The sequence below is a fragment of the Photinus pyralis genome, unplaced genomic scaffold (genome assembly GCF_008802855.1).
Source record: "Photinus pyralis isolate 1611_PpyrPB1 unplaced genomic scaffold, Ppyr1.3 Ppyr1.4_LG8, whole genome shotgun sequence".
Classification (NCBI taxonomy): domain Eukaryota; kingdom Metazoa; phylum Arthropoda; class Insecta; order Coleoptera; family Lampyridae; genus Photinus; species Photinus pyralis.
The window spans coordinates 17,027,350-17,054,461 of NW_022170819.1; the positions used below are offsets into that span (position 1 = coordinate 17,027,350).

The following is a 27,112-nucleotide window of genomic DNA, read 5'->3' on the forward strand; positions in this document are numbered from 1 at the left end:
TTAGATGGTAGGATAATACAGAAAGCTGTAAATTCTATCGCGAAAAAGACGCCGCTTGTGTTGATGGGCACTTTGAACATTTACCTAGATAAATGCGTTAATTTTTTACTTGTAATTACTTCAAAGTAGAAATTTAAATGTAATATTTCGTAATTTCTTTTCGTTGTTGTTCTATTTGTGGCCCTAAAGTTTTAAGTTAAATATTATAATAGACAGAGTAATTAAGAGAACAAAAATGTTTCCCATGGCAAAATCTGTTTTTACTACTCTTAATAATACAAACAGTTCTGTATTATGTTTATTTGTCAAAGAAAGTACAATGAACCTTATATCATTGTAAACAGAAAAAAATGAACTTTTTAAAAATGTCACAAACAACTATGGTTGCCATTTAAAAAATTATAAAAGAAGAATGAAAATTAATAAATTTACCTTGGCGGAAAAAATCACTAGATCTGTTTTTCGCTCATATCTAGTAAACTGTGGATTTTTTTCAAAAAACAAAAGCATATCTTGAATAAGTTCTTAAAACGACAACTCTTTCCTCATTTAACCGGATCTCTATGTCTTACGGTTTCCGAGATCCTAATGCTTAAAATGAAAAAAAAACTCACCCTGTATATTGGTGAAGTTGAAGCAAATACTTTGACAACGAAGTGTCGGAAGAGGATACTCATGAAAGGCAATCTATTGGTGATGTCAAACCTTTCAGTGCAAATATCTGCAGAATAGTGTCGGAGGATTTTGATTATTAATGATTTTTAATTATCTAAAAGAACAGAAACGGTTCCCTAAAGAAAGTTTGTTTGGTTTTTAAATACCTACCCAAATAACGACAAAAATCAAAAACGTCAATTATGTTGTTTTTCGCCATATTTAGGAAACTTTAGAGAGAATGTAAATTTTGTTTTTTGATTTTATTTAGGTAAAACTCGAGGATCATTTTTGTCCATTTAACCAACTCTGTATCTATGCTAATATGCGAGATCTCTGTACTAACAGGAAATTTGATACAACGTGCTACTTTGCAAGAACCATTACCGTTAACAAAACCTAAAAATAGAAAGATTTTAATTAATCTTTTTTATTGAGCTGTACTAAAATTAAATTTGAAAATTTTTACAAGATCTGAAAGTATCTTGCTAAACTTTTTTTTAAGGGACAGAATTAGGGTACAACATTTTATTCCAACAATATACAAAGGCGCATAATTAGAGCTTAATTTTTGCATAAAAAGAATTTATGAAGTGGTTTTAAAATAATTCAATTTTTATTAGTGCTGAATTTTTGCATTTGCTCATTTTCTACTAAGCGCTAAAATGTGCATAATTAGTAGTAATGTCAACTAACATGTGTTAAAATGTTCTAATGAAAACATTAATTTATGAAAGTGTGCGGTTCCGTGAATTTGGCCGGGATAGTGATTTTTGACTTTTTCAAAATGTCACAACATTGGCCGAGAATATCAAGTTCTCTAAGCATTCGGAGAACCATACCGTAGCAGAAGAACTGCAAATTTGCAGACGATTCATGATTGAAAGGAACTTTTTCCCGTTGGAGTTAGCGGCACGCGGCACTGAAATGTTCGAGGGGAAATTAATGTTGACAAAGTGACTAAGGCAACAATTAACGGCCGTGCCCATTCTTATACATGCAAATATAAAAGCGGCGCCATTATACAAATAAAATTAATCGATCCGATAAACCGGTGATTATTATTAAACTACACGGCAAGGTGTATGGGTTATACGCGTCAATGTAACAGTGAAATTCTTAGGAGGGCGTCCTTGAAAACCATTTCAAGGTCGACGTTCGATGCTGGTCTGAATTAAATTCACTTTCCGCATCCCATCGTGATGACATTTCGTGACCTACAGGGCGTTATTTTTAGCCGTGTCCACCAAATTTTCTCACCGTAGAGATAACAGCGCGGAGTTTTTATAACATTATTAAAGAGGAAGGAAATTAATTAAAGATTCCCGCAGATGTAATTTTAAAATAAGCGGATGTTCGAATATTCCATAATTAGCTCGATCGTTAGTCATGATGAGTTTCTCAAAAATCGACCAACAAATTCAATTATTGTTAATGAATCATTCCAAATTGTGTTTAGCGCACATTTAAACTAACAATTTGAGGAATGTCTTCGGACGTGTTGCCAGGAATTTGTATGCAGTAGCGGTAGTTGACTTAAAATTAGTTCTAATAATAGTTGTTAAAGCTAAACAAAATCTCCACGTTTAAAAAATGGGCGATTTGCGTACGGCGGAGCAGAGCAGCCAGCGTAATTTGCATAAACAGCTTCCTTGTAAAAAGTGCAAATAACAAACGTCACGTTTCCGAGAGGTTGCCGGTGTGCGACCTCAACCGTTCTTGCCTTTGGCGAAGTCTTGTGTGAATATTTCATAAAACACCTTGAGGAATTTTAAATTCCGCAATCACGTTGTAGTAAAATGTGTCCGGTTGCATTTAATGGGCTAGAAAATGACCTACAAAAAGTGTTAATCAATGACATCACTACGGAAATGTGAAAAGATTGAACTTAATCTAATATTTTGTTGTGGAATGAAGAAACCTCAAGGTGTTGGAGTAAACTCGAGGGGTGGTTTTATGTTCGTTTCATTCCACAAATGGTCAAAGAACTCGAGAGGTATGTGAAAGGCCAATTATTATCGTCATGGTTGACATCGTGACAGGAAGATGGTAATAAAATCAAATGTTACAGAGTTTAAACAAGGAGTAATTAAAATCTGCCATTTTACATTGCGATTAAATTTAGGCATTCGGAAATGTTATTGGGGTGCGACATAATTCGGAAAGATTGCAGCGATTCAAAGAATTACACTGCGAAATCGCAAACCCAAATAACTTGAAAGCTATGACAAATAGGCGATTTTAAGTAATTTTACAGTTCATTGAGTAAAGGGAAAGGATTTAGCTCTTTGACTTCTGCCAAAAAATCGGATGAGGAAAGGGACAGCAATCAGCATTTTGTGTTCAAAGTCAAACACCCGAATCGTGATAAAACAGGACTTTACTAGGAAACGAACATATTAAAAATTCTTGTCTACACAATCAAACTCAATTGATCGTTACATTGCCCCCTCCTTAGAACCGAAGATCATGAAGGTTGCAGATTTACAACAATATCCATCCTTGGAGAACAAACAATCCACAAGTCTTGGATAAATCGAACCCATTGTTATAGTTACACACCAGGACTTCCACACCTTTTAACTCCCTGCTCTAATGTCTCTGGTTTTTCTATACCCAATAGTATGCGAGCTCGCCCTAGTTGGTTGTTGTCTCCAGCAAAGGGTGCCAGTCTTTTAAAATGCACCACTCTCGGTTTACCATTGGGCATCTTATTAACCCGGTACACCAGGTCGTTGATTCATTTCACAACCTTGTATGGACCCTCCTAGTTTCTTTCGTGTACAGGTTGGTCCAAATTTGACACTTTCTTATGGAAACACCCTTTACTTTAGGAGATAGGAAAAAAATGGACCTGGAGCGCAATTTTAAAATGAACATCCCTGGTGCCAACAAAATTCAGCTAAAGGGCGTTTCTCGAATTTAGTCGATATCCTTAATGCCCCATAATTTTCTTATTATTAAAAATAATTGATTTTGGCCAAATCTTTCTTAAGAGCACTTTTTTATGTAGAATCCATTGCGATAGTTTTTATATAGGGTGTTTGGTTTTTTTTATACGACCCTAAACTATATTTTTTCATATATTTTGGAGTTTTTGACAAAAGCGTAAAATTTCCTAAATTTAGATGCATCACTTTATTGCACACATCTAGGTTTCCATGGCGAACAAAATATGGCAGGATTGTGCAAAAAGGCAATTTCTTGGTTATTTGGAAATGTTTATTAGTTTCCAAATATTTAAACTTTCAAATAACACACAACAAACAGAGACCGTGAAAACAAGTGCGAATAATTCAAGTAAGTCATATGTAAATAATTAATACAGGGAACTAAGAAATTGCCGTTTTAAACAATCCTGCCATCTTTTGTTCGCCATGGAAACCTAGATGCCTACAATAATAGTATATTATATTATTATTATTACTACCTGAGCACCAAGATCACCACATCCCGAGAGGTGTAAGGGGCGAAGGCAATAATAGATTTCTCTACCGTGGTATATATACAATTTTTTCACTACTAGTCCTCTAAATTAACATATTGTTGCACAGAATTTTTTGTTTATTAATTTAACATATCAATCAAGTACGTGGAACTAAAAGTCAAGCAGGCCGTATTTTGTTCTGTCATTGAGATATTTTCAAATTGTAATTTCGTTTGAATTTTTTCAAAACACCCTGTATAAAAATGTGTATCGCAATGGATTCTACATAAAAGAGTGCTCTCAGCAAGATTTTGTCAAAATCAATTATCTACGAAAGTTATGGGGCACCAAAGACATCGACTACATAAATCGAGAAACGCCCTCTAGCGGCCAAACGATTAGTGATAGCTAAATTCGGTTTGCGCCAGTAATTTTCTCTTTAAAATTGGGCTCCAAATGCCTAGGTCCATTTTTTTCTATCTCTTCAAATAAAGGGTGTTTCCATAAGAAAGTGTCCAATTTAGACCACCCTGTACAGCGGATCGATATGCTTTCAAAGATCTTGAAATATGGCCGATTAAAAATTTCTACCTGGAATGCGAATGCGCGCTCCGTCGACTAGCGCGATCCGAGAGAGAGAGCCACAAGGCGGATCTCTGTCCCACTCTCGCTCATGTATAGAGCAGCCTATTTGATATGTTTTGAATTTATATTAATTATCAGTTGCCCAATGAATGACAGTGACAGAAATCCCCCTTGCACTTATCTCTCTCGCCGCGCTACGTTTCTATGGCAGAGACCCCCAAGCGGCGTTCCAGTTAAGTATAGTGCAGTGTTAGAAAGTGAACAAATTCCCTCGTGCAGCTGTTTCAAGACTTTTGGAACTCTACTCCTCGGAATACACAACTATGACCTTCGTTGTTGTCCATTGTCACTCTCCGGGATACGCTTTAGTTAGAAGATCATTGACAATCACCAGCAAATCCCATTGCGCCTCAACATTGGGAGAATCAGGTGCTACCTCTTGCCAATCGGGTCGCCGTTTATTTTTTTCCGCTCAGTAATCGGTTTCAAATCCGGATCAGTTACTTGTTCAGATGCCAACACAACTGGCTGCCAAGAATCATCCACCAATGCCCCGTTCAATCTAAGAAAACACAGGATCGGCGTAGTCGTTAACCGCGTTTTCAACTGCTGAAACATGGCATAAAAGGAGTGCATCAGCGTAAAAAATTCAGTCGACTTCTGTTGGCCAACAGCCAAGAAGTATAAGGTTCTATCGTTCACCTATAGCATAGGACCACAACACCTATCATTCATCAGGACCACAACACAATCTATAGAAGATAGATCTATATTTTTTGGCGTTTTCGAGATAAAGGCTGTTGAATTTTAAGTAGTGTTAAGGCTTGGTGCTTGACGATCGGGATATAATTGTAAATATTCCCTTCTTGTTGCACTTTTGTTCTCATTAGCTTCCTAGCGCGAGTAAAAAAACCGCGTGAAGTCGCAACAACGTAGGGCAGGTATTTACCAGCGAACGTATCATGATTCAAATACAATATACGATAGTTTTGAAGCTATAAAAGATATCAGTTTCAGGGGATGATTCCGTAATCGTATATTTGAATGTTAATTTATATACAGAACGGCAGTCGATCATTACGGAAACTAGCGGGGATATCAAAAAATGATTCATATAAAATCTTCATATGGGGGGTCCATTTAATGATGCTGTGCAGGTATTCACATAAATGCCCCTTAAGAGCCAAACGTAGGGTAACTAATTTTTTCTAACAGAAACCCCGGAATGTATTGAACATTTCCATTCTACATCGAAAAGTAATAAACTTTCGTGGGAAACGTTTTTTCCCCACACTTACCATTTTCTGAAGACACTCGCGGAAGGAAGCTGTTTCGGCAAGAAGTTGGCACATTTTATTTACATAAATGGAAACAGATTTGGAATGTCTCTGTTTCACTGTAGACCATATTGTGAGTTGAACATGTTGAAAATAGAATTAAATCATAATGTGACGTTTGACAGTAACACATTTGTTTTTGTATGGCCAACTACACTTTTATAATTATTAAAATGCGCTTTTCATTTGTTACTGCTCACACTGAAGGTATAAAGCAATATCTTTTATCTCTTAATCTTTATCTCAAAAACGATTAAAGATATTATAGACCTATCTTCAATAGATTTATCTCAGAATATAACTTAGAATTTAAAAATCAAATAAAATACAGGGTGTCGCATTTAGAATTTTCAAGTTGGGGATTGTGGACAGCTTTGAAAAATTGTGAGAGAAAAGTTGCGTTTAGACGTCCCTGACCATTTTTTGGTTTTTGAAATATTTTGAAAAAATTGGTTTTTTCGATTTTACGAACTATCTTTTCCGACGTTAATATTTGACCTATAGCAAAACAAATAACACTGCAATTTTTAACGTTCTTTAAGGTGTTAATTTTTCAATCCGACATTTCGACTTTGCGGAACCATCAACTACATTTTTTTTAAATACGGCCCTGATATTCCGGTATCATATTCTTAAAGCCCGTTTTATTGTGAATTCAATGATGTACCTATAGCATGTTACGGTTTAATTGCGGTTTTTTGAGACTTAATTAAGAAAATTCCTATGACGGACCTGTACAAAATTTTTTTAGGAATTAGAATAATAAACTAAATTTAGAGGATATGTTCCATTATTTTCTAAACACAGATAGTATCGTCTCACCCTCGATTCTAACGCTCTAGTCAGCATTTGTGGAGTAATGGTAGCAAGAGCTTCCAGAAGTTGTTCTCCCGTTGAAAAATTTTGCAGAACACGATTCAAGCGTGGTTATATGGGTTCTATTCACATTTGTGGAAACCTCACTGACAGATATTCCCGAACGACTCTAGAATTATGTGCAGGTGCACCATCCTGCTGTATCCGACAGTTGCAAATTATCGCTAGGGGCATTTATTATCAAGATCATCCTATAAATCGCTTTGCAGTACATGTACGTAGCGATGGTAAACAAATAAATGGTCCTGCAATCCTTGTATCGAAAGTACCAGCTCAATCATGGAATTTTTTCGTCGCGTGTAGTGACGTCACTTGAGGACCCAGACCGCACCACATGTTTTGATTAGTGTTCCGTCGATTTGTGCACCACTTTAAATTACTTTTCATATTAAGTATGTTAATTCTAATACGTCCAATGGACGTTGTAAGTAGGTATTTAAATTAGAAACACTAAAAGTCCTTCATAAAAGTGGAAAAATTTTACTTCGGTCTTCCCCTATTTAAAATGTCGTGAACCCATTTCTTCTTGCCTTTCTGGTTTTTCTTGCTCTTCATCATCCATGGAAATTGCAGGTAAATCAGTTTATTTAAACTTTGTCCAACTTACAATAGCGATGTGTCGACGTTTCTTTTATGACACTGGCTAAAATGAAGGCCAAGTTGAGTGCTGTGATAATCTACACCTATGGTGCATTTGATTCGATTATCTCATTTCTATTGTACAATTTGACATGTTTTATGTGTGTATTTTCTAATAAAAGAACCGATTCCACAACGTAGGAGTCTCATTCGTGCCTCTCCGTCCCAGCCGAACCCTACCGAGATTTGAAAGTGGCACCAGTAGAAATTACAGATACCCACCGAAATAAAGCATCACAGCTCACATAAACTCCCGCACAATATGTCCTGTCACCGTCGTATGCACAAAATAAACAAACTTAGAATGGAACAATATAATGTAAAAATGACCCGCCATCTCGTGTATATTTTTAGTGACTTTTGCGCGGGTGGTCTTTTTGCAAATCTGCCCTCACGATTTGTCACTATTGTATTTGTACTTAGTTGTTCCCCTTTAGAATTCCCTTCTAGTTTGTTTGTTTTGGGGTCATATTAAATTTACCGGTACCAGAGAATAGATTATGTACATAATTTATATACAGGATGTACCGTATATTATATGAAATAATGTTAATTGGTACGTTTAAGTATTTTTTTTAGAATGGTGGAGTCACGACTTGCGTGTCTCCTGACTAACCCTTACAAAACGTGGATTGGTTCCAGACCAATGGTGGACACTTCGTCTGTTGTAAATGCCATTATTCGTATCACAGTCTAATCTGACCATATTATTTGATAAAGAAATATCATGTTCTCTTGTGTACTATTGGCAGAATGAGCAAAGTCTTTCTATGTCACCTGGTCCTTGACAAATTCGGTATTTATACGGATGTAATGTTTCTATTTGTAAAATACACATACAATGTGTTGTTAATTTAGGTGTACCAACATTTTGTTCAATCCGTCCACTTGATGTACTGGGATTCTCGGTGATGGGCAGCAAAACATTTTGTACCGTTTCTTCATTGTCACTCTTGCATCGAGAAACTACAGGCTTCTTAAAAGTACCATATGCTTTAAGGTTCATTCAGTGGCGTACCTAGGTATTTTTCGAAACGGTGCCGGATCAGGTTTTGGCGCCTTATTAGTTACCATTGAGCTCTAAGTAATAAAACACTGTACATTTTTGAGAGAAACTTTACACGAAATTTTAAAAGCACTGAACTACTTAAATTTTAGAATAATGCTTTGAATAACGAAGTCTTTCACTCAACGAAGAATAGAAATACATTTATTTATCATGTTTTCAATTCTCGCGTCAAATTTAGCTATGACGTAGGGTACAAGTCGGAGAAATGATTGCGTCTTAGAATAAGGGTACAAATGCTGGTCACACTAATACAGACTATTGTATAGATCACAAATAAAGTATTATTATTATTAGTTTAAATTTGCAGCCTTTTCCTACCGCTGTAACTTTGTTCTACAAGGGCCATTCAGAAAGTAACAGACGTTTTGAAATAAAAAATTAAGAAAGTGTAAGAAACAACTGTTATTATATACACTCTTAGGCTGTTTTTCAATATAGTCGCCATTCATATTGAGGCACTTAACATAGCGTGGTACAAGTGTTTTGATTCAAACTTTGTATACATCCGCAGACTGTGGGGGCGTCAGAAGTGGGTACCGACAAAGGGAATATGGTGGCCCCCGACAAGATCTTATTGATTGTGGAGTCAAAATTGGCTAATAAAAGTACTGATCTGCCACACAAAAGTGCCTTGGATCTCACACGGCGACTTTGATAATTATTTAAATGTTTAACAATGTTCCGTTCATCCTAAAGGAGAGTAAATTTAGTTTTCATTATATTTCAGCCTCGATTTCAGCGCACCCTGTAGTCGACTTTAGCAAACTATTAGAATTTAACTGCCGTTCTTGTCTTTTATGACTAACCTATACGGTACATCACGTACTGCCCATCCCGACTTAGTGCCCTCGGTGCTTCAGCGCCTCCGGCGCGCCCTCCCCCTTCAGAGCGCGGTGCCGCGGCACCTACCTAGTTACGCCACTGGGTTCATTGCCAGTAATTTGCTAATACGTTTCAGGAAACTTTGCCCATGCCATGCTATCATGTCCAACTTTTCTTCGATAATAGAAAACATACTAGGTAGGTAATTATTATACAACAAATTAAACACCAAACTAATATGTGTAAAAACCAACGTTACTGTCAATTCAAATACGTCATTACCATATTCATTTGTTTTCCAAAGCATACTTTTTTCTTGGTGATATTGAGGTGTACTTTTTGGACAATAATTAACTATATAATAATTATATACATTAATTATGTTTTCTAATGAAAAAACCAGGAAAAAAAGCTGCGCATTGTTGTAGGGAAGTGTCATTGGTTTTCTTCTAGGTCAAATAGTTTGCAAAATCCAAAATATCTGTTTTTTTCAAAATATTTCAAAAACCTAAACAACTTTCGGGGATTTCTAAACGCTTTTTTTTAGACCTTTGATTGTGCAACGTTTCTCCCATTTAACCAAATTTCTTTCACCCTTTCTTATCTTGGGCACAGTGTATACTGTGTAGAGCGTAGCGAGGTCTCAAGAAATATTTTTGTTAAAAATGGCGTTACCCTTTAACAATTTTTGTTAATTTCATTGCCGTAACTGAGGGGTTTAGTTGCGTTATGTAATCGAAACTACTATGTATTGAATTAAAATGAAAAAAAGTCTTTTTAGTGTATACCGCGTGTTCTATTTTGGTTGAGACTGCAGTGTATCTCAACTATTTATAAAGATAGAGACTTGCGGTTTTCGCCACCCCATGTGTCACTTTTTTGTGAAACTTTTAATACCACAAACAGAATCAATTTAGCTAAGTAAGTACGTTTGATTCTGAGAAGGGTGAACCCAAAAAGTTGGTTTTAAAAAAACTGCCTATGCGGTATGCCTATTTCAGATATTTTTTCGTGGCATAGTCAAAGAACATTTTTGGTCCACCGTTTCTGAGATTTGACCCTAAGTTGGAATTTTTATACCTTATACAGGGTGTTGCATAAAAAAATACCAACTCACAAACGGTGGACCAAAAATGTTTTTGGACTATGCCACTGGATTCTACGTAAAAATGCCTAAAATGACTTTTTACCTTTTTTCGATCTTACGTGGGTATAGTAAGATATGATAAAATCCCAAAGGTCAAACTTTTAATTTTCACCCTGTATCTCAGAGACAAATGTCGCTAGCTTGATTCTGTTGGAAGTTTCACAAAAAAGTCGCGAACACCGCTAGTCCCTAAAAAACAGTTGAGATACACTCTCAACCAAAATAGGACACACAATACAGCAAAATTTATAATCGAAGTATATATTACTGTAAATATACAGGGTGTGTCCTAATGGAATTCTTTCGCCATTTGTAGAAAATATGCCCGATCTGTAACGACCTACAAAAATTAAATTAAAACATTGTTAACAATGGCGACTTTTGGCACAATTATACCAATCAATTTAGGAAGAAATGTTTATTGGGGTTAAAACTTGAAATAAGAGATTTGTGTCGCACATTCGGTGATAAACAACAAACAAATGTGTATGCACTATTGTTATAATTTGCGTAATTCCAGCTGCTCACCAAAGTCCGTTTCGATTGACAACGCCTTTGTTGCTCACGAGTTTGAATTTTCTTTACAAAGGTCAGCGGCTCATTTATTTGCGTATTTTCAAAATACTTAATTAGTGGAAAAGGCCTTTGGGATGAGTTTACGGTAGAATGAAAAATAAATATCGATGACGATTGTTTACAGTCATTCGCAGGAGGATTACCATCCGGCGACCTTCGAAAGACGTCCAAACAATCGCAACGATGGGAAATAAATTTCGCATTGAAACAGGAAAATTAGCTACACACGCCAATTATCCTCTTTGAATCACGTAATTTCATTGGAATCCGTACTGCTATGCTAGGGAATTACCATCGGTATTTGTAAGGCTGCTTTATTGCCACACATTTCGCAAACCGGGGAGTTATGCACCGCTTTTTTCGCCTATTCATAGTTGAAGGAATTCTTTGTTTAACCACGTGGAAAACAGGAAACGCGATGTTATCAAGGCGCATTGTCGTCAAGGTCAAAGAACGAAACAAAACATTTACTTTCGCCGACGTTATTTGCACAAGCCACAAGGAAACTGCTGTAAAATGCACAATGTAAATAAAACACTTTTCCGACTTACCCTCACGCTGAACTCATTACTTTAATGGAATAGGGGATGGGAATTAATATACAAATTGAACCTCTTTCCACAATGCAACGCCACTGAATTCTCCGTCCGTTCAAAAACTGCTCCAAAACAATAACGCACAAACTACCACTTTCGACTCGCCGCCGCTGCACTGCATGTGGTTTTTTCGTTTTCCTTCGTCGACGTACAGACAAACCCACCAATTAAACTTGCGCGGCGGACGGCGCAACGGAAAGTCATCGCTGAAAATCACCACTAATACAGCTTTACCTACGTTCACTATTCGTTTCAAATGCCACACTAGGTACTCGTTATCATTACGATACAAACCGCAAAACCATTAGAAAACGATAAAAGTGTAGCTTGTTTCGAAACCAAATCCGACCTGCCAAAAGGTACAAGCTCGCTGCCAAACGATTTGCGTTCTGCTACACAACTAAATTTGAATATTTGCGGCATGACTAAATTGATGAATGAAGTGCGGAAATAGTCTCGGCAGCTTTTTACCTGGCTCTGCCTGAAATGTCCACAATTGTCGAGTCTCGGGTCGCTCGTCTCGCTAAAGCTAGGAAAATGTCAAAACTGAAAATAATTTACATTGGACAAGTCGCCTTAAGTGGGAATCAATAATTGTAAATGCGTTCGGCCGTTTTCTCGTCGAAATTCGTAGATAACTAACGAGCTGAAGATGATCATGTATATAGTTTTAAAGAGTTGGATCTGGTCGTTTTCACCGTTAAATAATTTTTCTTTCCTTATTTTCGAATTCCGCCCCCTGGAGGGGTGGTAAGTGATTTTTCGAATGATTAGTAAGAGATGAACCTGACTACGATTAAAAAGCAATTTGAAGGTGGGACCTGATCGTTTTCACATTTACATAATTTTTTGTTACATCATTTTCAAATTTGCCCCCCCCCCCTGAACGGGTGGAAGTGATTTTCCGAATTACTAATCCTGTATACGATTTTTAAAGAGCAATTTGAAGTTAGGATCCGATTGTCTTAACATTTTTTCCTACATTATTTTCGAATTTGCCCCCCCCCCCTCCCTTGGACGGGTGGTAAATGATTTTCCAAATGACTAAGTAAGAGATAAATGCTGTATAAGTGTATACCATTTTTAAACAGCAATTTGAAGCTGGGATCTGGTCAATACTGTATACGATTTTTAAAGAGTAATTTGAAGTTGTGATCTGATCGTCTTCACAGTTAAATGATTTTTCTTGTCTCATTTTCGAATTTGCCCCTCCCCCCTGGACGGGTGATAAGTAACTTTCCGAATAACTAGTAAAAGACAATCATGTTTCTTACATTATTTTCGTTTTTGCCCCCCCCCCCCTCCCGAACGGGTGGAAGTGATTTTCCGAATGACTAGTAAGAGATAATCCTGTATACGATTTTTAAAGAGCAATTTGAAGTTAAGATCTCGTCGTCTTCACATTTAAATAATTTTTTCTTACATTATTTTCAAATTGACCCCCCTCCCCCTGGACGGGTGATAAGTGATTTTACGAATGAATAGTAAGAGAAGATCCTGACTACGATTTTTAAACAATAATTTGAAGTTGGGATCTTGGCGTCTTTTTTGTTACATTATTTTCGAATTTGCCCCCACCCCCACCCCCCCTGGACGGGTAGTAAGTGATTTTCCGAACGAAAGAGTTGGATCTGGTCGTTTTCACCGTTAAATAATTTTTATTTCCTTTTTTTCGAATCCCCCCTCCCCTCCTCTGGAGGGGTGGTAAGTGGTTTTTCGAATGATTAGTAAGAGATGATCCTGTATACGATTTTGAAAGAGTAATTTGAAGTTGGGAGCTGGTCGTCTTCACATTTAAATAACTTTTTGCTACATTCTTTTCGAATTTTCCGCCGCCCCCTCCCCTCGGGCGAGTGGTAAGTAATTTTCCGAACGAATAGTAAAAGGTGATCCTGTATACGATTTTTAAAGAGTAATTTTAAGTTTGCATTTGACCATCTTGTGTGCCGTTCTGCACGCCACTGTACTTGTTCGTTGGGTACCTGGGGATAATTTACTGGAAAAATCTACAGCTAAATTCACGCCGGTGTTGCGTCACCACGCTACTTGTTCTTTACATAGACTTAGCACACACATTTCTTCTACTACAGTTGCTGGGTTGTTTGAAACTCACACATCAGTACGTTGCTTTGTAACGGGGGTCCGTTAACGAATTTTATTTGATTCGAATTTTACTTAAACTTTTTTAAGTCTACGTGGGTGAGTGGCCCTGACTTTCTAAATGGGTTTGAAAGCATGGAGCGGGAGAGAGTTGTCGGCCCGTGTGGCGCAGTTCAGTTAAAGCTGAACTGTGGCGCTAAGGGTCCCTGGTTCGGGCATGAATATTTGTAAACGTATAGTGGGTTGGGTTGGTACAGCCTTGGCTGAAACCCCGCCAACTCAAAAATAAAGGCGAAATAAAATAAAACAAAACAAGTATAAATTGTGCACTACCCTTGTACAGATAAGCGCATTTTTTTAAAACGAAATAGCGTTTGTTTTGACATCACCAATGGATATATTTATTGCAGATGTCTCAAACGCCCTTTGTGAGCACCCTCTTCCGTCAATCCGTTCTTGAGGTATAAGGGAAAACGTCGGATCACGATAAGAGGTCGAGGAGGAGGGCTATGGTCGGTAGAAATTAATTCCTTTCGTTGAGACCTTTCATTAGAGCACCATGAAGGATAAAACTAGTTCCACTCCCCCCTCCCCCTCCGCCCCGTACTTTGATAAGAAGACAGAAAGAAGGGCAGTAGTTAGTAGAAAACGGTTCCTTTCGTTGAGACCTTTAATTAGAATACAATGAGAGATAATATTAATTTTAAGCCCCCCCCCCCCAGGCCCCGTCGCTCACTGATCTCGAAAAAGAGTCGCGCTGGAAAGAGTTTGTACAAACCAATTTATTCCAATGAGACCTTTCATTAGAATACCATGAAGGGCAGTACATGTGCCCCCCCCCCTTCCCCATTTCCTAAAGTTTAACTTAGCACCACTAAAGGCATGCGTATGCAATATCTAAGACCAATTGGTTGTCGTATGTAAAAGTTATGCACGTTTACTTTCAAAAACAGCATCTCAAGAAATAATTCGTGGAGGGGGGCCCTTTTAAACAGCGAAATTTGATGGCCGTCTGGCACACCTTCAAGGTATAGGCTACCTACTGCAAAAAATTCTAGGATTCTAGGACCATTCCCCTAGAAGTAGTTCAAAACGGTAGAAGTGGGTTCGGACGGACAGACGGACAAAACGCAAACAATAGTACATTTTTTTTAATTCTTAAAAAATGCGCTAAAAAATATATATAGCGTTCGGATTGACGTCGTTATCGAGGCTAGTACGTGGCGTGGGTTTTGTAACATCAGCAGAAAATTACTTCACGTTGAATTAATCAATCAACGAATTTGATTGGTTGCGTAAAATTAGTTTTATTGGTGGAAAATGTTTTACGATCCGTAATGGGTGTCACTCAAAAAGGGAAAGTAGTGGTAAGTTGGTTGTCCGAGGAGAACGGTGAACCGTGAACAAAGTCAAGTGAACCACCTGTAACTTATTGTAGGGTGGTGTTTCGTGTTATTCGAATTCGCGTCGAACTGTGGGAATTAGCGCAAAGACGGTCACCTGTAATTTAGCGCAGGGTGTATTCAGTTTATGAAAATTTCACGTTGAGTGCGAGCGAAGTTCAGTTAACTAATACCTGTTATTCCTTTTGGAGACATTTCGTACGACCACGGTACCTAAGCAGCGAGTATGTGTAAACTAAACGAGCGAAATTGTGAATTAAAGTTAGATGACCTTCATACTCAAGGGATAACTTGCGAATTTGAAGCTATTGCGATAAATCTGAACGACGCTGGAAGTTTAAACGCGTGAAATTGCGAATTAAAGTTGGTGGCCCTCATTTACAAGGAATAATATCAATTGAAAACTATTACGTTAAATACGATCAATAGTGGAAGTTTCAACCCGCAACAATGAAACCGGCATGACCTTAAATCAAAGTGATCGAGATTCGAGACAGAAAATTCGTTGCGAGTGCAGGGAAGGGAGACATATTAAACGCACGAATTTAAACTCTGTCATTCAAGAATTGTAATGTTCTCACGCCTTTGAAGCGGTTAACGGTGCGCAAATAATATTTTTGTATATGACATTGACATTCACCATCGGATTAAGCCATTTGGGGTAATCGTAATTTGAATTGACCCTCCAAGGGTGCCATTCATTGAGAGCTAGGATTTTCTATCGGCAGTCTTTTTCGACTATTGGAAACAACCTAGTGGACAATAAGTACCTACTTACTTCGAGTCATAGAAAAAAAGGTTCATTCTCATTGAAATTCCGTTATAGTGAGCTAGCCGACGGCATAATTTTATATGAAATATTAGCGCATTTTTCAACTTGTTGCGCAATGTTAACTTTCTTATTTATAGATATTTTTTTGAAATTTGAACCACAGATGCTGCTAGTAAAGACAAGCATATCGCATATGGTAATAATAAGATGTGCGCATGCGCAAACTTTCTGATTTATACAAACAAACTGCGCTATTATTACCACTTTATCCGTTAGAGCCTTTAACTACTCCTACAGTTTTTGAGATATTTGGTTCGTTTTTTTTGCATTTGGTAGGTTATGGCTCTGGCACGATCAATGTGCGCATGTGGATTGTACAGGTTACGCAATATAAATGTTATTTTTTAATATATTTTTGTATTTCGCTATCATATTGTTTAAAATTTTTTTCAATCAAATTGGGATTTTCTCAGACATCATCGAATACCTGCAGCTATCCATAGGATCTTCTCAGATAGACACGAACAACTTATACTATGCCATCAAAAAAGAATTCCCGTCGAGTCACCTTTGGAATTTTTGTTTACACGGGAAATCTCTGTTATTTTGAGGACAATTAAAAATAATGATAATGAGTAGAAACATAACAAAACAGAATGTGCCTAATTAAATTAAATGTGATGTTAGTTTTTATTCTCATTTTTATTGAGATAAAGATATAGAAAAATATTACAAGTAGCAAAGCAAATTTTTGAGCCGTTGACAATGTTACTAGGTATACAAAATTGGAAAGCAAATCAACAATGCAAACCCTGGAAGCTACCGAAAGAATAAAAACTCAGAACAAAAATTTTATAATTTCCTGAAATGAACATGCTGTATTTTGTTTCCGATTACTGATACCACAGACAACATAGGTATTCTGTGCTGGCTCAATGTGATAAATAATTCCTTTCCGAGATGTTGTCAAACGAATAGTCGCATAAACACGTATTCCTTAGGAAACCAAAAAATGCAAAGTACTCTTCCGTTTTGTCATTTCTGATAATGAATATCTAGCTACTTCCCTCATGATAAGCGCTAATATATGACTCATGACGAAAAAATTGCCACTTTATTCCACGCATTGGCCTAATACTTTTACGGCAAAACAAATACAATAAAAATAGGGCAAGCTCCAATCTAGACGATTAACGTAAATTAAGAATTATGCCCAGCACTAATTGTAGTTTAATTAAAAAAGAATCGGGTAAGCCGGAGCCATCTCTTTTGTACCAAACGAACTATAAACAAGTATTAAAGAGATCAACACCTGGCATGTCCAATTGTAATAATTAGACATTTAAACAGCAACTTTTTACTTCTTTCACCTGTCTTATAAGTAGTCCTACCTGTATTTCGAGTAGTAATTCCGTTTTTCGTCTCCGAATTTCGATTAAAATCTTCTGCTGCTCAGGTGTCAGTTCTAAAAACAAATGACTGCTTAATTGGGATGACAAGTGCGGACGTTTTAGGCCAACTTGATCAACAGCTGACTGCATTTGAGGAATATGGGGCTTACTTGCCCGAGGTAAATATGACATTTATTTTACCTGGTACTCCGCCGAATCCCTCCAAAGTATGTCCCGTTGAACCCATATTAATTAAATGTTTTTCTTTCAACATAATTTTGGAAAAAATACAAAGAAGGCATTTAAATTAAAAACCACTACATGGTTATTTATGATAATAGAACCGCCATTTTTGTTTATCCGTTACCACTGATTTTCGTCAGGTGGTGCCAATGTCGTCTGAATAAAGTTACTAGTTTCTCCACACCACAGAACAGTGGCGGGTTGTTACATAAATTATGTAAAGTTACGGGACCGGGTCCCGGGAGTCGGGCAGTCGGCTTGGATGAAAAAATCTTAGATCATTGTTAATATGTATGATCTAAGGAAAAAATAACTGGATTGCTTGCCAAATTTCATTTATGATGAAGCCAACATCAACAGCGCCATCACAAGGTGGTGTGCGTTTTGTGAAACGAAGTTTTAATTTTAGTAAATTTTACAAGATTTGATTGTACGTGTTTTATAGATAGTGGTTTTATGTAATTTTATGTTAGTGAGTTCTTTAGTTGTGTTACGTTTATATATTTAATCAAAAATGGAACGCAGAAGTTGTTTCGTAAAGAACTGTGATGCAGCTTATAATATCAAAAACAAGGACGTTAAAACGGAAACGTTTTTCGCGTAAGTAGAAGCTCAAAAAAATATAATTGTGAATCTCTAATTATATTTTATAGATTTCCTTCAGATGCTGTACCTGTAATACAAAACAAAATTTCTCTATCGAAAAGTAATGGAAATTAAGTACTGGGTTGTTTGATGGTGGCCGACATGCCTCCAGCCAAATATGCCATGGTGTGCCTGTTGACGTGCATAAATTATCATTGGAAAATTCCTGTGGCATACTTTTTAATTACTGGATTGATTAGGAGTGAAAGAGCCATTATAAACAGCAAGTTCTTGAATTTTGAAAACCATCGAACATTAAAATTGTTTGACATTTGATGGGCATCCTTCCGAACATCACTATGTGTCAGGAATTGGGTGTCAATATTTGGAGTGAAGACACAAAACTTTTGATACACAATGAAATAAAATCGCCAGCTGCGGCAAATTGTATAGCTGTAGATGATACTAATATTTAAGAAAAAAAATTGCACATCTACTTATGATACACAAACTTCAAATATAACTGATATCGAAGTGGAAGTTGACCACATTCTCATAGAATCAAATAACATAACAATTTCTGAAATTGTTTGTTACATTGCTGTTTCACTGAAATTCATTTCATTGGCCAGAAACTTTTTGTAAAGTGCCGACATTTGTAAAATAAAAACTTATTCCACTATCTATTCTTATCATTATCCAAAAATTATACCTACTTCAAATTTATTATATAAATTAATTCATTATATAGGTATTGTTATTGTATAAAATATTGTGTGTAGGTATGTCCTTGCAAATTTCATATATTGTACCTCAGATTTAGTTCTTATTTTAGTCATACCCAGTGATGGCGCTGCAGATGTTGCCTTCAAGCATTGTTTATTCATTTAAATATTAATGAATAAACAGAGCTTCAAGTTTGATACTAGACATTCATACGATAGCAGTCCAGGTTTAAATGGTCGATGGGAGTCTGTCAAATGAAAAATTTGACCAAATGAAATTGCCAATTTAAATTTTAGGTACAGTTCACAGTGTTTTTAATGTGTACACTACCGTCATGAAATTTGATACATAGGCACTTGGAATAATGGAATATCAAACGCCAGTTTCAAAATTTGGTTTTGCGTATGCGCAGTGCCAACTTTTTTTATTTATGGAAGCATTTAAATGAAATGTGATACATAGGCACTTGGAATAAAGGAAAATCAAACGTTAGTTTCAAAATTTAGATTTGCGCATGCGCAGTTCCAACTTTCTGATTTAGAAAAGCATTTAAATGAAATTCTTATAAACTGAAATCTGAAGTAGCACGTCCAAAATGGATTGCACATTTGCAACGCTATCTTTTATATTTGTGGCCGGATTTTTACGATTTTAACAGAAGTTGCACCTTACAAATGGGAAATGAATGTGTTGCGTCCCCAAACTAGAATAAAATATCCTATCGTTTTTCCTTTAATGAAAATACCCTGTACATAACCGTTTTGCCTTGCCTATATATATTCCTACTTGTTACGTGTGCGCGTATGAGCCGCAGAAGTGCAATATTGAGAATTCGTCGTTCATCAATGACCGATTAGCCTTCGTCGTTTGCATATAGATCTCGATCGATCCACAACAAATCAAGATTTCACCGTGCAGTTCGCAACATCGATATTGTTAACAAGTAGAACGTCAACACAGCATATCATGAAGATTTCGTTGTGTCAAAATCGTAGAAAAGAGCAATCTTCGTCATTGCAATATCCCCTTCGTTGTTAATGTCCTTTGTTTACATTATCCTTTCGTAGCTTTGCCACTTTCTGGTAGCGCGTCGTGCCTACGTCAACCATATTCAATAGAAATTCATTTACTTTGTATTTTTGATAATAAATACGTTTATTTTTGTCTATATTCTTTCATTCCCAGCATAAACAAGGCCTTGGAAGTAATTCATAATTACAGTCCACTTACAATTAAATTCTTTGTTATCGAAGCCCCCTTGTACGGTATAGAATGCAAGTGGAAATGCGCTTTTGTAAATCGTTTACGATTACTTTTTAACTTGTTATATTTATAAAGTTCACAAAAAATGAAAGATTTTTTCGTGCTCTTGCACTTATTCCACACTATCTAATGCAATGTTTAGTCAAAACCGAGGTCAAAACTAAAACTATTATTGCTATATTTTTTAGTAGTTTGCCCAAATGTGTACTGTATACCCCTTCGGTTAGGCAATATACCTTATTACAGTTACAGCTGAAAAAATACCGCTATAGATACCATGCGCTATAGGAAAAAATTACAAAACGCTCCTGTATACAGTAATCGTGAAAAGTGTTCTGCGTAAATGTTGGGAACGGGGATTTTTTGGGTATACCTATAAGCTTGGCAGAAAAGCATATTATTCTCTCCCCCTCCCGCCCTGCCTTCATATTCCACTTATGCACTGTGAAAGTGGTTTTATAGTAGTGTTTCAGTTATTGGAATTTTACTCATTTGCAGTGAATTGTATATCTACATTTTATTAAGAATATAATTATGAATAATCTTTATATTTAATTAGTAATTCAGATTATTGAAAAAGATGTAGGTGATATTAGTTACATAACATAAGGGGTATTTGACTTGTACATTTAACAATTGAAATAGTAGCTCCTCTATGCTACTACTATATCCTTATCATGATCTGAGACCTCTTTCCTTTTCTGTCTCCACCAAGTGTCATTCGTCTACCTGTTGTTGAGTTTCGACAAAGAGTAACTATAATAAGAGATCCAACGGCATAGAGAATAGTGTTGCATATGTATTGTGTGTTGCCTAACAAATTTTAGTGCTCTTTCCCAATTTTATTGGCGTACGCTGCGCCTAAGGGGCCATTTCAAGGCAACTACTTGTTTAGAAGTTTATAAATATCATTGCAGAAATCCCAGCGTTGCCAAATTTTTAGTGTTTGCTTGCACTTATTTAGGTATCTATTATTCCTTGAAATGTATGATGTTTAAAGATATGTAATTCCATTCTACGGTTATGGCACAATTTATTAAGGTGCGAACGCTTGTTGGTTTGATTCATAGGTGAGAAGATATGTTCTTCGTGTAACAATAAGCCATTTTTTGAGGGGTAAATAATAGATTTTGTACTGTGTATTCCCACTAAGCGCGAGTAATAACCTCGCGTTGATTACGTCTCTGCCCTTTGTACACACTGTCCGTCGTCCTACCGTCGACGGACGTGTGGAAAAGTCGACCGCACTAGATCGTTTAGTTAGAGGAAGTAGTCTAACGAACGATATTTACTTCCGACTTGCGAGGAAATAAACGAAAATTTTTTGAAAAAAAAAAATAGGCCAATAGACGTTTTATAGCATTTATTGTACAAATAATAAGAGAATGAAAGATTCCCGGAAAAAATGTTTCACTTTTTAATTTTTGCCGGCCAAACAATATAATAAAATCAAAATAAACTGCCTCCATTGGATTATAGTTGTGATCGAATGGTTCAAATCAGTTAAAAATGTGATCTGTGGACCTACGCAACCCCACCTCTTTAAAAATGGTTTCTTTGCTATAACCACAGATATACGTAAAGAACAGATTGCTAACCCTAATGCATAAATTGCTTAACAGATTTATCCACTTAATTTAAATCACCTATCTCCTTAATAGAGCCCTCTATTTAGGAATGTTATTACCACAAACAGTTTAGTATTTGGTTCTTGAAGAAGGTTGAAACATTTTCTATGCATTTAACGGTAGGTGTCACTGTAAAAGTAATGTTTTATCTTTTTCTGTAGAAGGAATGCATGATATCATTGAATTTATAACTATATTCAATGATGATATGATGCATGATCAAGTCGACTCGGTTGCGCTTATCTTATCTACGCCAATATTCGTTACGACGGATATGATATTTAACTATTTATAAATTCTTATTTACTACAACTCACTTTTGCTATAGCATTTCGAGTGTTAGACGGAGAGCTGGCTACGGAAAAAAGTGACTTATCCCTACATGGCTGATTTGTTGTCAAGTATGCTGATACATAATGAAGTAGAAAAAGTCATGTCTGCCAGCGAAATCCCGTGCCTTAAGGTTGGGGTTGGGAGGGGTGGTCAAATAAGTCAAATTTTAATAAAACTGCCGATTTTCTGACTATATTTACCTCTGGCGCCTTTATTTTGAATCGGACGCAAAAAATCAATGAAATGTACAGCTTATCAAGGTACATCTTTTTTGTATTTAACATTTTTCGCTATGATGCTTACTTTTCGAGAAAAGTGCAAATTAAAAAAAATTATAAAATAAATAGTTTAACTTATCAATTTAAAATTTCTCAAAAACTAAGAAACTCACAAAAAGATGTAATTGATTTTTATGTGGAGTTTTGTATGCCACATTTGTCAGTGTGTGAAAAATGATTACAAAAGAGTTTTTGTTATGGCCCTTTTAAACTGTATGCATGTGGTTCGTTTCTTGTGAACACGATAACTCAAAAACGCCTGAACCGATTTTTATGAAATTTGGAATGTTTATAGGATTGTATAGGGAATGGCACACGACCTATTTTGGTTTCGGTCCGTTACCATCTTCAGGGTTTTTGAGGGTGTTAAAAGTTTAAAAGAGCCATAACGGCGTAAAGACAATTTTTGTAATTTTTTCGCATACACTGGCTAAGGTGGTACAAAAAACTCTACAAGAGAGTTCATAACAATTTATTTGTGAGTTTCTAAGATTTTGAGCAATTTTAAATTGAACTGTTAAACTCTTTCATTTCATAATTTCTCTAAATTTGCACTTTTCTCAAAAAGTAAGCTTCATAGCAAAAAATGTTACATATAAAAAAAAGAAGTGCCTTGATGAGTTGTACAAAAAAGTCTCATTCATTTTTTGCGTCAGATTCAAAATAAATGCGACAGAGGTAAATATAGTCGGAAGATCGGCAGTTTTATTAAAATTTGACATATTTGAACGCCCCTCCCAACATTAAGCCACGGGGTCTCACTGGCAGACATGACTTCTTCTACTTCACTATGTATCAGGATACTTTACACAAAAAATCAGCCATGTAGCGATAAGCCAGCTCTTAAGACTATAAAGGCTTATTTTCCGATTTGTTATTTATTTTACCCAAAAATTGTTTAAATACGTTAAACAATGCCATTGACTAATACCCCCCCCCCCCACCCCCCAATATTAGTCAATGACAATACCCAAAACGAGCTTATAAAGTTTGCGTTTTTTAGAGAACGTTTGAACGAAATGATATAGAAATCAAAGAAATCAGTATAAAAACCATGTTGGTTGAAAGTACGAGGGTTTTTACAAAAGTTTTAAATTTTAATAAAACACATTAGATATTTGTGAATGCTTTTTTGATAACAAATCTTAGGAGTCCTACAGGAACTAAGTTTTGATTATTCAAAAATATAGGTACTATATGTTCGTTGAAACTGTAAAAATTAGCAATAAGTTATTCAGTCCCACAGATGTAACACCCCGAAAAGTAGTTTTATTTAGGGCCTGATTAATCTCGGATTGTCTGAACCGTTTCAATAATACATTCCTGGAGGGATTTCTACAGGCTCTGGTGTGTTTCGAGGATCCACAATTTCTGGCAAATAAACCCCTAAAGCAGATCTAAACAAGTAGAAACGTTTTCGCCCTAAGGCGAGTAACTTCAGTGCATTTTCCATAAATTGATCAATACTACCCCAAAGGCCATACCTATGTGCGCTATGTTTACTAGAGGCATATATGGTTAAAATTTTAAAGAAATATCTTCATAAATAAGGAAGTTGACACTTACTGCGCAGTTGATATTGCGCGTCCTGCGCATGCGCTTATTAATCTGATATTTACAATATGCAATACGTTCGCTTTTACTATAAGAATCTTTGGTTAAAATTTCAAAGAAATATCTCCATAAATAAGAAAGTTGGCATTGCGCACATCTGATTTTTACTATATGCGATATATGCCTTTACTACAAGTATCTGTGATTAAAATTTCAACAAAATGTATTAATAAATAAAAAAGTTAACAGAGAAAGCGGCTGCAATAGCGCACCCAACTTCGTTCGAAAATGCGCTAAAAAGCGGCAGAGCGTCTCGGGTGACCCTACGGCGTCATTGAATTTGACCCAATTCTTATAAGCTTTTTACAACCTAATTGTTCCGCAAAAGATATTTTAACCACAGGTTCATGGGTAATTCCATAATCGGTATATTTTGAAGATGTAAATCAGGCATGTCAAACACGCGACCCCCATGTCGCTTGTGGCCCACCGTTCTACAATCTGCGACCCGTCAGGATGTTCGCAGATTATAAAATTGAAATATGTAATTGAATTGTACCGCATGTTCTATTTTGGTTGAGAATCAGCTGTTTTTAAAGATAGTTAAGTTTGCGATTTTTCGCGACCCTGTGTCACTTTTTTGTGAAACTACAAACAAAATCAATCTAGCTACGTTTGTTTCTGGGATACAAAGTTGAAAACGAAAGGTTTGACTTTTTGGGATGATATCGTATCTTACTATCCATGTAGGATAGAAAATAGGTAAACACTGTTTATTTTAGACACTGTTACGTAGAATCCAGTGGCGTAGGCAAAAAAACGTTTGGACCACCGTTTCTGAGGGTCTGAGGCCCAAAGTTGGCATTTTTTTATATGTGACACCCTGTATATCTTAACGTCCTTTTCCTGATTACATTTATGCATCACACTCACAACCGTATATATTTTTTTTAGCAATGAAAATCAATTAAAACCTTATTTTTACAGTTTTTAAATAGTATACCATGAATTCATGGAGATTTTGTTTTGTTTATTGTATCCACGGTAACTAAGGCACTCGATACCAATCAATAAAAATGGCCGACGGTAGAAATATGCCATTTCAAAATTTTGAGAAATATGATAGAATATATAATTGAATAAAAAATATAGAATGATACATCAATGTAATCACGAAAAAGAATGCAAAGAATGGACGTTAAAATATACAGGGTGTTACATTAAACAAATTCCAAGTTTGGGTCGAATCACAGAAATTGTTTTTTGCCTACGCCACTGGATTCTACGTAAAAATATCTAAAATACGCAGTTTTTATCTTTTTAGCGCATTTCCACAAAAATAAAAAAAAATGCGCTATTGTGGCCACTTTGTCCGTCCGTCCGCTCGTTTTGAGACGCTACTAGTTTTTTATCTTAAGAGCTATTAATTGTTCTACTTTTTTCGCTATTTGGCTCGTTATGGTGTCGAGTCTTGCACCAAGGAAGGATTTTTTTCTGTACCTCTTACAAAAAAAGTTATTGTAAAAAAAACAAAAAAAAACCGTTTTTTACATGTTCCATAATTTTACACTTTTGCCGTTTATTAACGATCCTAGAGATCGTTTATAATTTTGCATTGCTGTCTGTCGTCTGCCTGTTGGTTTGTCCGTCTGTTCCTTTGTCTGTCTGTCGCTCTATCTGTCCGTGTGAACAATAACTTTGTTTAGAACTGTCCGATCGCTTTTACATTTCCGTTAGTTATGAACTGAATTGCATGAAATTCAATATGGGCATAGCTTTAGCCATATAATACGCAATGCCAAAAGTTGAGTCGAATCGATTCAAAATTCACAGTGCCGTTTTCGCATCTTCACCATTTATAAACCGAATTGCAAACTTTTTTAATTATAAAAGTATTTAAATGAAATTTGATACATAGCCACTTGGAATAAAAGCAAAATTTAACGCCAATTTCAAAATTTGGTTTTGCGCATGCGCAGTGTCGACTTTCTTATTTATTTACAATTTTAACAAAAGTTGCATCTTACAAATAGGAAATGAATGCAAGTGGAAATGCGCTTTATGTAAATCGTTTACGATTACTTTTTAACTTGTTTGTATCTTACACTGTAAGTACGTGTACATTTTCTTGAGCTGGTACTAATGATTTTATGATTATTTCTACTTTTTCGTTTTATTGTATTATTATTTTGTATACTTTTTATGTTAATAATAAGAAATTAAAATTTTCTTAATGTAAACTTTTTTGTGATGTGGCCCGCAGCTATCTGTGGAAACCTTAAAATGGCCCTTGATGATAACATTTTTTATTTCCGCATTTATCTTTTCTAACTTTTGGACGAATAAGGCTTTTTGAGATTGATATATTTCTGGGTTTGCTATTTCAGCAGCTAATGGACCATATTCTTCAATATCAAATCAATAAGAATTATACACCACAAATAATCTTCATGTGTAAATAAATTAAGCCTTTTCATAGAAAGTTTTTATTATTAGGGAAATAATATTACAAAGACAGTTATCAGTACCGTAGTTTGAATATCGAAGGTGCAGTTCAAATAAAAAATGCCTTATTATACCTGAAAAAATTTAGGAACCTTATTTTTTACACAATCCTAGTACATACAACTACGTCAACTGTTTATCTACCTATTAAATAGCAAAGGAATAAATCTGTAAGTATTTGCACTTGATTCGCGTACTCAACACCAAATAAATAGTTAAAAAATTACTTAGTTCAGAGAAATACTGCGTATCTGCCCCACTGACCTAAATAAAAATAGGGGTCAGTGATCTGCACTTGTTGATGTACTCATAATCCACCAACATAAAGAGGAGAAATCTGTAGATTATTGAAGAATGAAGATACCTACGGTGGGTTCGTTCATTCGTTGTACCCTGTCCTCTAATAGAGAAAATGAATACTTTCGAAATTTGCATTAGGGATTGCGTCTTTAATAAAGCAAATTTAATTTCCTCAAATTTTTCCTACTTGTAGGCAACCCGTTATACTTATTTGCATTACAGCTGCGTTTACTAAATTTCCATTTAGTTAGCATAATCTGTTCTTTACGTATATCTGTGCTAAGCCTAAAGATGTAGCTAAAG

General features: G+C 35.9%; 1 protein-coding gene and 1 long non-coding RNA gene across 2 annotated transcripts; one reads left to right on the forward strand and one right to left on the reverse strand.

The window, feature by feature from the left end:
- Window positions 1-4,827: 4,827 nt before the first annotated feature.
- LOC116179207 lies at window positions 4,828-17,782 on the reverse strand. Its single transcript, XM_031498927.1, has 3 exons — window positions 17,596-17,782; window positions 17,395-17,468; window positions 4,828-5,272 (listed from the first exon to the last, which is right to left on the reverse strand). The coding sequence occupies exons 1-3, from the start codon at window positions 17,666-17,668 to the stop codon at window positions 5,099-5,101; spliced, it is 321 nt and encodes a 106-aa protein (XP_031354787.1). The 5' UTR covers window positions 17,669-17,782; the 3' UTR covers window positions 4,828-5,098.
- Window positions 17,779-18,904, forward strand: LOC116179208. The gene is made up of 2 exons (XR_004146974.1): window positions 17,779-18,237; window positions 18,291-18,904. It is a non-coding gene; the product is annotated as an uncharacterized LOC116179208 (long non-coding RNA).
- The last annotated feature ends 8,208 nt before the right edge of the window (window positions 18,905-27,112 follow it).

Coding starts and splice junctions, on each gene's coding strand:
- LOC116179207 (XM_031498927.1), bottom strand. CDS start 17,668: ATGTTGAAAGAAAAACATTTAATTAATATGGGTTCAACGGGACATACT. Junction 17,469..17,595: donor GGGATTCGGCGGAGTACCAG/GTAAAATAAATG, acceptor ATTTGTTTTTAG/AACTGACACCTGAGCAGCAG. Junction 5,273..17,394: donor AATTACTACTCGAAATACAG/GTAGGACTACTT, acceptor ATGTTTCAGCAG/TTGAAAACGCGGTTAACGAC.